At 34.4% G+C, this 15618-nt stretch overlaps 1 protein-coding gene across 2 annotated transcripts in view; it reads left to right on the forward strand.

Moving 5' to 3' along the window:
• LOC119838868 (protein neuralized) overlaps positions 1–15618 on the forward strand; it is a 40451-nt gene that overhangs the window by 10886 nt on the left and 13947 nt on the right. Inside the window, exon 1 of one of the 2 annotated variants that reach the window (XM_038365010.1) lies at positions 5388–5782. The exons of the other annotated variant lie outside the window; for it this stretch is intronic. Coding sequence (XP_038220938.1) covers positions 5569–5782 — 214 coding nt within the window. The 5' untranslated portion in view covers positions 5388–5568. Of the gene's footprint in view, positions 1–5387; positions 5783–15618 lie in introns of those variants that run through there. 2 annotated transcript variants of the gene reach the window in all.

Consider the following 15618-nt stretch of genomic DNA (forward strand, 5'->3'; position numbering starts at 1 on the left):
GTAATAAATGTTATTTGCAGTTAACAATTTTCTTTTTTCTTTATTACAATATTTATGGCAAGACTAGGTACATATAAATTAAATCAAATACACGTCCTAAAATCCTGCATAGTATCAACACAACAATGCTTTTATTAATAAATCGAGCAAGTGCCAACCCTAACGGGGCAATTTCGTGAACTTTAGAACGTCGCACACATTTCTAATTGCGTATTAAATTATATGAACTTTCGATTTTCATACTTACATGGTGATTATTATTATACTAATAATGACCTAATTATGGATTTATGTAACCACTAGCTGCGGCCCGCGGTTTCACACGGAAGAAACTTGTTCCCACGACACAGGGAATCCTAGCGTGGGAGCAAGGGTTCTTAATCTATATTTTTGGTAAATAAATTATTGTTTATTGTTAAAAAAAAAAGTCTTTATCCCTAGACATACACATACACATACATCCATCCTCACAAAATTTCGCATTTATAATATTAAGTAGGATGAGCCGAGTTATACATAGTATATATTTATGTATACTTTATATATATCCAGATTCACAATTTTGTTAATAATTATGTGCCTTATAGGTTAACTGTATTAGGTTTTACTAGCTGTGACCCGCAGTTGAAACCGCGTAAGTCCGTATCCCGTAGGAATATCGGTATAAAAAGTGCCTATGTGTTATTTCAGTTGTCCAGCTGTCTACCAAGCAAATTTCATTGCAATCGGTTCAGTAGTTTTTGCGTGAAAGAGTAACAGACGCACACATACATATGCATCCATCCTCACAAACTTTCGCATTTATAGTATAATTATTCGCCAATAGATATCAGGAAGAGTCATAATAAATTGGGACTATTCAAACGCCTCCTATTTGTTAAAGAAGTAAGTTTAAGTCGATAAAACATGAATATGACATTTTCTAAAAAAGATTCCTAGCTAAATCGATGTTGCTGTTAGTGTACATAGACTTTATATAGTATGTTTTGGCATATAACTCACCTTACAAATTTATTTCAAAGAAAAGAAAGCAAGAAAATACATTTATTTATACAAGGTAAAGTTAATAAAGAATAATTTGATTTAAAAAAAGATAAATAAACCTCATATAAACAGGAGATTCACTCAGTGTATAAGAGTCTGAGCCCATTAAAGTAACTTAGACTCTCCACTGATTTTCAGTGGATACCACGTTGACCCCCTGACAGTGGCAGCTATATATCTTTCTACAAGAATTCTCTGACGCCCATATCCTTTTCATTACCCTTCCCAGCCCTTTCCTCTATCCTCTCGTCAATCCTTTCTTAATTCCTTTTGAATTCGGTAATCCACATGTGCAGGCGTATGTGCATCGGTCTCCAAATGTTCACGGGCGGTGGTGGCGCTTACCATCAGGCGACCCGCCAGCTCCATCGCCGACGATAACGTGAAGTAACTCCTACTAATATTATAAATGCGAAAGTTTGTAAAGATGTGTGTGCGTTTATTGCACTTTCACGCAAAAACCACTGAACCGATTGCAATGAAATTTGGCACGTAGACAGCTGGACAGTTGGAATAACATATAGGTAACATTTTATTCCGGTATTCCTATGGGATACAGATTTACGCGGGTGAAACCGCGCGGCGCAGCTAGTATATTCATAAAATTTTACGGATTTAATTAAATCTTTTTATCCACGATTTTAAAATCACAATATTTTTTATAATTTCCATCTAACCTCGTAAATTGGGGTCCAATCTCAGGTCGTTAAACCGAACAGCTGACGCGAAACTAAATAGTGGACGCAAGGTGCGTGCCGCATCTGTGCGCAGGCGCATACATTGGCGACATGTGCGCTGTGCGCTGCGCGTTTGTCCTTAGTATGTTTGCGAATATAGCGATCGAACTAGCGGACCGCCCCCGCTTCGCTCGCGGTACATCTATAGCTAACAGCGCTCAGGGGGTTACACATATATTTAGATATGGTGAAGCAATTTTTGCAGTCGGTCCGGCATTTTCCGAGATTAGCGCGTCAAAGTAAAAAGCACTTTGAGCTGTTCTGTCCTATAACATCTAATATATAAAATTCTCGTGTCACAGTTTTCGTTGCCATACTCCTCCGAAACGGCTTGACCGATTTTGATGAAATTTTGTGTGCTTATCCGGTATCAATGAGAATCGGCCAACATCAATTTTTCATACCCCTAAATGATAAGAGTAAGGCAGAACAGCGTTTGCCGGGTGCAGCTAGTCTATTATAAAACTCTTTTGTTTCACTGTTATCGAAATTCGAACGTTGAACGACTTATTACTAGTAAGATTGAAGGATTCGATTCGAATACATGGAACCGTAGTATGTAGGAGGATTTATATGTACCGCCAAAAAGATATTATGGCCCCTTTGTCCGCGAAAACAAACAGACAAAATAATAACGCAGGCTCGCGACTTCTGCGCACAAAGCCGTGTGTAGTCTAAATGTGATTGATAACTCTTTGTTGAATGAAATTTATTCGTCATAACACTGACCTCAATCGCTTGACAATTGACATATATCTTATACCTTTAAACGAGCAATTCTTGTATATATATATATATATATATATATATATATATATATATATTTATTTATAATTGGAATCTCGGAATCGGCTCCAACGATTTTCATGAAATTTAGTATATATAATATTAGTAGGATAGGTTTTGGTGGAGATATGACACTCGAAATAGATTTACATATTATTTACTAGCTTTTGCCCGCGGCGTCGCACGCGTTAAATTCGGAGTAGTTTAGTAGATGTTATTATACATATATGTAAACCTAACCTTCCTCTTGAATCACTCTTTAAAAAAAACGTCATCAAATTCCATTGTGTAGTTTTAAAGATTTAAGCTTACATAGGGACATAGGGACAGAGAGAGCGACTTATGTTTTATACTGTGTAGTGATGTATTTATTGATCTTTTATTTAATTTTGTTTTTGTATTTATTATTATTGTTTTTTTTATTGCTAAAGAGTTATAGTATGTGTCTTCTGTTCTGTATTATGTGATATCCATCAAATAAACGATTCTTCTTTGTTTCTACTCTAATCGTTTCGAAGTTCCTGTGATATCTACACTAATATTATAAAGAGGAAAACTTTGTTTGTTTGGTTGTAATGAATAGGCTCAAAAACTACTGGACCGATTTTAAAAATTATTTCACCATTCGAAAGCTACATTATCCACGAGTAACATAGACTATATATGTACCACGGGCGAAGCCGGGGCGAACAGCTAGTTAAAAATAAACTGTAAATCAGAGAATTCATATATATCAAATATTGTTCTTTTTTTTTAATTTTAGGTAGTGATTATGATAAGGGACATAATTATCCGTCTAATTACATAATATCAGTGAGTCATGTTTGGCTGCCTGCACCTCGGGAGCTCATGCGCTAATTCGGGTCAATTAGAGCAATTAGCCGATTACTTAACGAGTTCCGGTGATATTATTGGTTGCTTTCGGAGAAATTTTCTTTTTCAACCGACTTCAAAAAGTGGAGCAGGTTCTCAATTGAAATGTATTTTTTTTTCGGTTTCTTAGACTTTCGACGGGGTGAACCGATTTTGATAATATTTTTATTCTATTTGAAAGCTAACGTCTACCGTGTGTCCCATTTAAATTCGGTCTAGTTCCAACAACATAACCTCTATGGGTATAATCTCTCGTATGTATATACATAATTATTTATATACATATTATTTACCCAGAAACAAAAATACCCTATTTCATCCAAACCAGAGATATCCCAATTTGGTTTACTAACATTATATATTTTTTACATAATGGCAAAACAGTAGATTTATATAGAGAACTAAAAATTAGTTTTATAGCATTGAAATCTACACCAATATTATAAATAAGAAGAATTTGAATTTTTGTTTGTTATGTATAAACTCGAAAACTACCGGACCGATTTTAAAAATTCTTTCAACATTAGAAAGATGAATCTTCGCTTAGTGACATGGGCTAAATATGTACCGCGCGCAAAACCGGGGCGAACTGCTAGGTGCTTTATAAATGACAAATTTTGAAAGTATAAAAAAAAAATTGGATCGCGAGGCGGATTCGAACCCGCGACTTTTTGCCAAACCGTAGCAACGTCTAGCCTCTCGGCCACCCGTGATCCCGCCTCAGCAATCGGAAATTAATTATCATTAAAAATTTGTATGCTTAGACCTTTCAAAATATACAACGGATTTGAAGGGTTTTTTTAATAGATAGAGTGATTCAACTAAAAACTAACATCTATTTACTGGTCTGAATTAAAGGTGCTCGCAGCCGCGGCCGAAAACTAGTTAGTTATGATTGATAAAATCATCAATAAGACATTATTATACATATTTAAATAAATTACTTAAAAATCATTGATTTTATTTAAGATAAGTCACTGATTTATATGGTTGAAAATTGCTTATAATACTTGTAGGTAAACAAAATAAGAAGATATATAGTGTATTTTTGTGTTTGATTTTTCGCGAGTATTATACATTTAGACATTAAAAACTTCTTAACGGATTTTAAACGAGATTTATTCATTATATTATTAACCCGACGTTTCGAACACTTTACAGCGAGCGTGGGGAGACTTAATAATGTAATGGATAAATCGCGTTTAAAATCCGTTAAAAAGTCTTTAATTTCTAAAAGAAGATAAATGTTTTTTAGAGCAATCGTTGCGCTTTATCTATCACCCGAAAATCACCTCATATATAATAATTAACTAGCTGCACCTGGCAAACGTTGTTCTGCCTTACTCTTATCATTTAGGCGTATGAAAAATAGATGTTGGCCGATTCTCATAGATACCGGATAAGCACAAAAAGTTTCATCAAAATCGGTCAAGCCGTTTCGGAGGAGTATGGCAACGAAAACTGTGACACGAAAATATTAGATTAATGTACACAATTATATGTTACTTCCACCATATTAATGAATGCCCTTTTTGCTCGAGCCCTGAACACCGTGCGATTGCATTTATCACAATTTCTATTTTGTAAAATTACTGCCCATTGAATGCCAATGTCATTTTAACCCCCTTTTTCATTGAATTCGATCGAAAAATTTCATTTGGTCCGCGAAAATTGCGCACCTTTCCCCTATACATGTAGGAAAGACAAAGCCGCTGGAGTCCACCCTTGCTGCTCAAAGAATTCTAACTCTTTTTATCATTATGAAAATAAAAGGGACAGATGTTAATAAGGGCTGTTGTGCGCACGCAGCTGCTTATAGTCGGATAAAAAGACGTATGTGAGAGCGGCGGCAATTGAATTTCGATTTTATTGCATATGCACTACGGTGGTGTATTGATTGCACTTGCAGTATAAAAGCAATTGCTTAGGCGATCGCGCCGTGATGCGCTGTACGCTCGTCGAAAACGTCACTCCGCCGGTAGGCCCCGTCGCGAGCGGACGTCATTTCGCGTCTACGTGTAACTAATTCGTGTCTCTGAAATTGTGTATTAGGAAGTCGTGACTGTGAAAGTGTATTGATATGAAATATAGTTATCGTTTTAATTGAATACACCGAAAAGCCGTATAAATGATGGGTGTAAGTAGTTGTATGAGTGTGCGGCAGGCCAGGGGCTCCTGCCACTGTCCCGCTTGCCCTAGGGCTTCGGGGCACGGAGCCCAGATGCCGCCGCAGACTCTCGTATTGCCCCCGATGGCCATGGAGCCCGAAACGACACCCGTTAAAGATAAGAAGGGATCGAAAATGAAAGTACTGAAGAAAATTAAGAAAAAGATCGGACTTGGTGAGTTTTTATGTTCATTTGCCTATTTTCATTGAAGTGTTTATTTTTTTTTTGTTTTTGCTAATACAAGAAAATTTAATAGAATATTATATTTCTTGTTAAATACGCCAATATTTTGAAGTCATATTAGTTTCGAACAAATAAATTGTTATCAACATTAGCCAGGAAAGGGGAATACGTAAGGACGCGTCTATATTTGACCGTTAACGGTTTATCTAATCTGTGAGTTACGATGATTATTTGTAATGCGAATTAACAAAAATAGATTCGCGTTTTTTAAATAAAAAAAAAAAGTGTGACATAAAATAATTTTGTGAACATATAAAATTAATCTATTATTTACAATATCTCTATAATCTATCTATCTAGTCAAATAAATAATATGTATTTAAAAAAACACTAATACGTTATTAATTCAATAAAAAATTATCCTAACAATCTTAAATGAAATCTACTCGTTTTATTTTAATCTAGGCGCATCTGTGACGCGTCTTTCATAATATCTATTCAGTCTACCCTCATTTTGACATATTGGATTCGAATTAAGAATACGCGTTCGTCATTTGTTTTGCCGTACCACAGCAATGTTTCGTTCCGTGATGCGTTTTAATAATAATTAGTGCACTTATTTTAACATTATAATAATTGGATGCTTGACGCTGTAACAGTTTTGTGATAATGGCACTTGTTGTGAATTACGAAGGGGCTGGTAAGCGTTTTGACTCTCATTACATAGTACGGAGGGTGTTTGTACACCCTATATGGAACAAGCGAGGGGACGTTTCGCGTGTAACGTTTATATTATTGTCAATGTGATCATTTATTTGTCGGAATTTTTTTTAAATAATGTTATCTAAAATAAGTGACATTTGCGTCTTGGAATTTCTTAAATAAGTTTATAGCGATACAAGTTTGTAATAAGTAAATTAAAGAAGAAAAAAAAATTGCTTTTAATTTATTTATAGCGCAATTAAGATAGCGATTTAATTACTGTTACTATTTGTGCGTATTTAATTAGTATTTGCGTGAGAACTTTTCAAAATCCAATCCGTTGATTACATCCGACTTTTTTTCTATCTGTATTTGTAATTTGGGGGATTAAAATATAAATTGTACAGAGTAGCTTGTTGAATGCAAATAAATGCACAATTTTAGAGCTCGCGTGGTATATTTTTAGTAATCTGTGGTGAATTAAAAGTTAATTAAAAAAATCATACATACATATGTTTTAATGTTTTAATATGTATGTATTAAGATCACGCATATAATGTAATTATCGTTTGGTTTATCTACACTAATATTATAAAGAGGAAAACTTTGTTTGTTTGGTTTGTAACGAATAGGCTCAAAAATTACTGGACCGATTTTAAAAATTCTTTCACCATTCGAAAGCTACATTATCCACAAGTAACATAGACTATATATGTACCACGGGCGAAGCCGGGGCGAACAGCTAGTTAGGTATAATATCGCTGCGTTATTTAGATGTAGTTCGTGCCCTCTGCCGCAGATGTTAGCGCAGCTTGTAGTGCTGGTGAAATATTTTAATTGCCCCGTACACCTGGAAGGTTCTAGAAATGTTAATTGATTAATGGATTGCCAGCTTTTTGAGACTTGCTTAAACGCATAATAACGATTTGGGTCTGTTTATAAATTAAATGATTATGAATGATGTTTTCTTTAACACGCTTTTATTAGCTTCGCCTGTATGTTTGTATGTAACTTACAGGCGACTACTTTTAGGTCGTTTTTTGCCCACTTTAGTATATTAAATGACACCAACCACCGTATCTTATCGCTATGTTCTTTATATTATTGCACTAGCTGTTACTCGCGGCGTCATTCGCGTGGTACCCGGGTGAAAAGTAGCCTAGGTATGCGCTAATCCGGACTATAATCTATTAATCTCTGTACCAAATTTCATAAGTATAATATATCTGATATGTAGATTTCGCGTGTAAGACTAACAAACATCTATACGTCCATCCATACTTACAAACTTTCGCATTTATAATATTAGTAGGATAACTGTTGGGATTATTCACGGTGGTGTCTTTGGTGATAAAACTTGTTTCGTGATGTTAATGGACTTACATTAAAATGCTATGATAATAATCACTGAAATAATTTTTCAAATCGGACCACCAGTTCCTGAGATAAGCGCGTTCAAACAAATAAACTCTTCAGCTTTATAATATTAGTATACATAAGAAACAAACCAGTTATTTGAGTAAATAATTGTATATAAAAGGATATTTACCATATGGTTGAGAATTGTCTAAGAACAAAAATAAGTATTAAATACTCATGTTTTTCTATTCGTAAGACAATAAGGTAATCGTAAGCTTTTGTTAGCGCACATTTGGCGGAGAAGTTGAAAAAAAAAAATAAAACAATGCATTCAGTAAAACTAATCTGCCAGATGTTACGTATATTTGAAAACGGAATAATGGCTGCCGGATATAAGGTAAACCGGAACACGCCAGATGTCAACATGGCTTATGTTCCAATCATCTGGCGTTTGAGTTTGAATTTGGAATTGCTTGTATTTCGCAGTTTTTTTTTTATTGCGTCGAATCTTTAAATATTGCCAGTTAAAACTAAGTTAGGTTAGTTCATTTTCATTGGTTTTCTGGTTGTTAATTAGTAAATAAAAATTTTATAGTATTAGCTTCGATTGTTAATATGTATAAACCCTTTCTAGGTTACTTAAATTTGAGAGCAAGAGCTATCTAAGTTTTAAAGGCGTTTAGCTTTGTATGTGTGTGTAGTGTCTAGTCTAAAAACCAAAAAAATAATTGTGTGAAAAAGAGTGAAATTTTTCACAAAAATTATAAGTAATAAGTTCTGCAAAGTTGCTGGAAATACGTATTAGATTTATCTATTGATTCGTCTTTTGTCTACGTATATTATGTTATTGTAAGACAGGATACAAATATATTGTATGTAGGTACAATGTAAGTACCTACATTAGTAATAGAGGAACAATTATCCCGTACTGATATAAATTTTGTGCAACAGCCTGTTGTATCTGTTTTTTTTTTGCGTGCCTTGTGTATCTCGCCTAAGATCGTATAAGGGTTTGGCCTCTGAAAGGTCGACTTGAAAAAATTAACAGCTGTTTTTGAATTTCTTGGACGGGGCGAGCAGCTGACTTGCTAGGGCTGTCTGTCGGTGATTAGTTTTTATTTGTTATTTTTATTATTAGACATGATTTAATATTTTGTGTTAAATTTTGGTGTCGTTGAGTATTGATTTGTTTTAAGAATTATGTTTTAATATTTTCGTCATTTATTATCATTTTATTCTTATTAAAAGTGAAAGTCATAAAAAACTTAATAAATTAGTTAACTAAAATAATTGTCATTTAAATGTCATAAATGTCTGGTGTGATAATTGCATAAAGTAAATAAGATAAATTTTGTAGTTCGTAGCACCGACAACCCTAATAAATGCGCATACGCATCCCCCGGTCCCGTTCGAAACAGCTGAAGTTTGAAAAGAGAACGTGTAAACACGATGCGTGCGAGCGAGATGGCAATACAACATGTGCTTTTAAGGCTTTTGAATGCCAATAGTAAAACATCTGTTTATGAACATACCTTATGTATCGCTTAAAAGTAATTAGAAAAAAAAAATAAATGAACAGTTTAGGTTTATATATATGCAGGAATGTAGATATTTTTTCAAGGTTTAGACTTTGAGTTAATTCACTTAGCCATATTATAATTAAAACATTAAGATATTTATCATTTCATTATAAGATTTTAAATTCCAAAACATGAGTTTTTGTTTTATTCAAACGTATATTTAATATGTTGGCTTTTTTCAAATTCTCAATCTCAAAATATCTTTTTATGTTTAGTAACATATTGATCGAATTTTTACTAATGATTAAATATCCGTATAAACTGATGTTATAGGCAATGTGAAATATGAAGTTAAATATACGTACAATGGTGCCGTGCAAAAAACATAGACGTTTGAAGTACAAAGACGCATCAGCTGGCCCTTTAACACCTTTCACTGTTCTCTGTCTCTGTCGTGTATAGTTATTGCGGCATCTTCCATCCTCTTTCAACGACCGTCAAAAGCAGATGTACGCTCTGAACATTATAACGAATTTTAGAATTTTGTCTTATTCTTGCAATCGTAAATTCGTATCTTGCATCCTTTCATGTAGTACATTGGCAGATGTTACACCCGTCTCTTTCGGTGCGATAACGCTAGAGAGGGATTACATAGCAGATGTAGATGTACGTGTCTAATTTGTGGAAATGGTTTGAATTAAATTTATAAGAATTCCGGTGATCGGTGTTTCTTTTCTTTTTTTCTTATTTTTCAGTTAATGGTCCCATGAACATTGAATACATAGGGAGAATCTATCATACTGTAATTATATAAAGGATTTAGTATTTTCGGGGTGTAATTTGTATGTGTACAAAAATATGCGAATATTCGTGAACAAAATTTTATAGAGCAACGAAATGTCAATTATTCCTTAAGAAATGTTGAACAATCATAGATCTGTACTAAACTAGAGTTTTTGTTGGTAACTCGTATCGCGAATTACAATTTGGGAGCTATTTTCCCGTTAACGTCATATGATGCGTGTGACTCATCACTAACCTAATGGTAAATTAGCTCTAATTAAGTCCCAAGTATCCGAACGTAAACAATCCAGACAGTAACCACAAATCTGTAGATCACGCATTTGAAATTTCGAACCTCGAAGCGTTCGGCGGCAAACTAATGATCGTGAGAAACCTCCATGGAATGCGACCGTTTCAAAATTCGAACTCAGAACGCACTCCGAATCTTCGGTGTTGCCAATTTAACCGTTGAACAGAAAATTGTCAACTTGATTAATAACAGCGGGCTTAAGCAGCTGAGAATTACGACAATTGCTGTTAATTTAGGGTAAAGAGGCTGCGAACTACTTGTTTAATTTAATTGGTCCCAAATTGAGCTGAATTTATGTGAATGTCACCTGTTGTTTCAGATTGTAAACAGCTTTTTCTGCAGACAGAAGATATTGTATATAACATGACACCTGAAATCGCTTTCTAAAATATATAATGTCTCCTATTTGTCCCGTCTTCGCCTTTTCAATTGCGTACTTAAGAAACGATCGGTTTGCAAAACGATCAGTTACTTACGTAAGTGAATCGGGAAGACTCGCATAGAAACCGTTCCGACCGCCCATCCCACGACCTGGCGACCTCTTGGCTCCTCACGATCGAAGTAATGTGGTTACAGTACATTGCGTACTAAGCATGTTGTTTTTTATTTACGATCTGCGATATGGACATGCTAGATTGTTGAAAAAACAACAATCGAAATTACACCTATACAAAGGAAGCAGGGAATTGAGGTAATAATCTACAATTGATTACTAGTCTCACTAACTACCCTATACGTGTTGTGTTGAGTTATATGCCAAAAACAGGCTCCAAACATTTTTATGCTCGTGTAATCAGTAATCAATAAGGTATATCAATGTGTAATGTTTACTTTCGAGTCCTTCACGTTAATTTTTCTGCGCGATGTACGATACACGAGTAATGTGGGACTTCCTTTCACTGCCATAGCGTTAACGAAATAGTGAGATGACTACGATTGTTATCTCCTGCGTAATAATAGTACTCGTGGAGGACCGTTTAGTTTGGCTCATTCTCTCCGACCAAATGGTATAATGGATTATAAATACGCGCTCATATCGACATCGGAAACGTATTAACGACTGGTTAAAAATTATCGGCTTGGCGCACGAATTCAACTATGTACACAATTCCCACAGTCTCAAATACAAATGGTGTTAATAGAAAACAAAACGATAATTATTTGCACTCGATTATTGCCAAATGTTTTCTCACAGACACAATAGAAAGTACAACCTTTTCGAGCGCATCTGTGAACAGATGTTTACGACTACTGGCAACCCTTTTGAAAAATTTTTAAATTTTCAAATTTCGAACTTCCTTCAAATCGTGCGTGGGAACCGAGATGTCATTCTGATTGAACAAAGCAACACTTGGAAATAGTAGTGATGAAAATGATCTCTATCAGAAAACGATAAGGTGTAAATTACATTTGGCTAAGTGTACGTTGGTCGTACGTAGTGTGTACAAGTTGTGAATTGCTAATTCTTTAGTATTACAATTGCAAGATGCTTTGCTTCCGGCACATTGGACGATTCACCTGCCGGCGTTTATGATCGCCTAGTACTTTTGAAGACTTGATACAATATTGTCCATTTATTTGGATTGAAATGATATTTTGAGGAAATAAATACTTACTTAAAATAATTATGTTCTCCCCTAAAGCATCTAGATACTTTAAATAAAATTGTTTTTAATCTAAATAAAATAAATAAATACAGACATTACTGTGGAATAACTCGTTTTTTATTCTAATTTAAATGTAATTGCACTGAACGTAATAGCCATTAAGAAATTATTCTTTACTTAATTGATTCTTAAATGTTATGTTTATATTTACTCCGTGAGAACCATTGGCTTTCACTCCACCGCGTTTACCAGAAATGCTTGTATGGGAAAAATGAAAGGGAACATTCCTTTTAGTAACTCTTCGTAATTCATGAATTCCTAGTACATACTTATAAAGATTTCTACGGCATATGTATCTAGTGTTTGTTTATTTACCACAAGATCTCGTTGCGAGAATAGGGTTTTCAATTTCAAGTAGTTTATTTATATTGTATTAACTTATATAATAGTTTAGGCGAAATAAAACACTGTTTAATCAATCACACTTAAATATTATTGTGAACATTATTTAATTTTTCCGTTTGATTGACCTAAATAAGTACCAGGCTATCAAAGTGTTTGAAGAGTACATTTACATCTCGATATCCCGAATCGAAGTCAGTATCGGATGACAAATCGATATATCGAGCTTACTGAAAGGTGGCGTTCCCACGGCCCGTGGGAGTGCTAGAGCGAGACGAGACTAATCCAAATTACGTGCGTGCGAGCGAGATGACACGCGTTTCTATGTTCTTGTTGCGTAAACAGTTACAACTGTCATTGATAAAGAATTTTAGATCGTGCGTCTTTGGATTAAGTTTTAATTGAAATTATCAATATTTTCGTCCCCTAATCTACGAGACGGAGATTGTGTGTAGAAAGTTTGACAATCGTCACAATAAAATGCTCCCATTCTAAAGTTACCACATAACGTTCAAATGTAAATTACGCTATGAAAAATGTGTTTATTTTTAGAGATTTTTATCTTTGTATGTCAATGACGGAAAGACGTGCTTCACTTAATGTAACACCATGTTTCGGTAATTGAAACCGATGCGATATAATGTTTATTTGCCTTTAGCCATCTCACCCCGACTCCATGAAAAACGAAGTTCATTAAGTGTCATAAATAAAAGAGTAAAACCTATTTAGATCGTGGACAATACTCTATAATCATTAATCAGGCTGAAAGCGAAACTCCCACGCCACAATTACGGTAAATAAAAAAAAAAACAAGCTGTCATCCTGAGCCTTTATAGACGAGGCGCAATTATTGGCTCTGCTAGATTGAAACCTTTATTTGCTTTTCTATTTTTAATTTACATAATGTTGGCTTTGTATTGATTATTTTTAAAGTTACTTTAAACATAGGTACAATAAATTACCGTTGTATGTATGAAAAATATTATTTTAATCTAAATCAACCTTTTTCGTACATGTAAGTTCGCACGGCAATTATAAAAAAGCCTTGGCTTGTCCGCAATGATCGGTACCTTGAAAAATAATAAATAAATGAATAAATAAAAAAGCAATATGGCGTTTCCCGCGCAAAAAGACAGCTAGAAGTGACAATTGCGTGAGAAACGGGATGCAGTACCGTTAACTTGACTGATCTATTTTTACGTTTTACTCTTGTAAACGCTGTGTATTGTGGTTTATTTTTAACCATTACCGCTTGCGTACTTAGCATATAATGGCATAGTATAATACGCATCCAGTTTTTTATGGTAATAATCTGTGTAATCTTTGTGTTCCATTTTTAAAAGAAAGATAACGTTCTTTAATCAAACGTTGGTAAATTTTTCACCCACATAGTTAAGTTACATAAAAGCTTATGAACGTTTCTTATTATTTATTTGTTTATAAAGTAAAGTAAATTTATTTATTTACATGTGATACATTACGTATGTGATACGGACCATAAATAAATGTTATTAGAGTAACTATTTCGACACGAAAAAACAACTCCTTCAATTGTACTAAACCAAATTTTAATGGGACCACACGAGAGGCGTCAATTATTATTTAAAAGCACCAGCAAAATCAATTCACCCAATAAAAAAAGAAACAAACATACAGTCCGAACGAATACGTACGCATTGAGTACCTCCTCCTATTTTGAAGTCGGTTAAAAATGTAATATGAATCCTTATATTATTCAGACGCCGTCGCGGGTACTACCTATACATATAGCTATAAAATGTAATACAACAATGAGATAATGACGGTCGTATTTCAAAGGGCTTATCATTATAACCGTAATGGATGAAGACTAATTCGTCTATGATTATGAATGACTCGAAAAATATGATAATTTCATCTCACCTACACGCCAAGTTCCCACGATGCAAGCGACCATAGATTACGTAAATCCATTGACAACTGTAATTAAAAAAAGAATGCGATTCCATGGATTTATATGAGAACGGTCGGTTGGAGCGTGGATTCAGTTTAAATTATGCATTCGAGATTAGAGCCATGAATGTCGTCGTATGTAAATATATTTTTATCTTTAAACATAACTACACGAAACTGGGAATAATATAGTGTTTATTCCATTGGTTTGGTGTATTTAAGATTAGTTTTTATGCGTAGATCAAGAAATATGAGTATCGACTGGATGTCATATACTTTTTACGCCTTAAGATGGTGTCTCTTTTCTCTTTCCGGTCAAAACGACAAATCTCACCGCAGTTTCCGCAGCACCTACCCCGTCCAGTTTAACATCCCGTGGCACATCTGTGGTTTATTTATTCGATTTCTGTGGTAATTAATAAGGCTGGTAACATGTAGCACTTTTGTTTAAAATATGTACCCGTTTGGATGGACAGCGTTCCTTTTTTGAAATTGTGATTTCTTTTTTCGATATTCCATTTTCAAATAAAAGAAAGAACGTTTGTCAATAATTATTTTTATCTTCGTTTGCTTCGTTGAAATTTGAATTTGTGAACGTTCATAGTTCTTAATTAATATACTTAGCTATAGCACTTTCATACTTTCATATTTACCTTTCTATGTTTTTGTTTTCGTCACAGATTAAGTTACACAGAGGGGAAAAACATCCGTAATGGTTTTCTTTAAAATATTAGTGAACAGGCCGAGTGCCCTAAATAGTATTCGATAAGGGGGACGTCTATATATGTCAGTAAGACTCCCGCGTAAACAAAGGTCCGCCATTTTGTTGCGGGGGTGTGTAATGGAGTAATTTCGTCACAACTGTCGCCTGCACATGCGGACCCACGGGGATAACGCGGGAGATTGTCTATTGTTGGATTGGTGAAGTGGTTTAATAATAGACAATTTGTTTTATGTGATCGTCTTTGAGGGTATCTATCAAGGTGACATCGATTATAGAGAAGGGTGGAATGACGGACGTGTATCGATAGCTAGAGTAAACAGACCGTCTCCTTGACCTAGTGGTAGCCGCATAGACATTGAAGTTTCATGTGGTCTTAAAAAATGTAGTTATTATAAAGGTTGTACTATCTGTAATAATATACTTAGTCTGGCCATAAATACTGTTACACTTAATTATAAAAAAATATTACATTTGAATTTCGAATCTGT

The sequence above is a fragment of the Zerene cesonia genome, unplaced genomic scaffold (assembly GCF_012273895.1).
Source record: "Zerene cesonia ecotype Mississippi unplaced genomic scaffold, Zerene_cesonia_1.1 Zces_u006, whole genome shotgun sequence".
NCBI lineage: Eukaryota > Metazoa > Arthropoda > Insecta > Lepidoptera > Pieridae > Zerene > Zerene cesonia.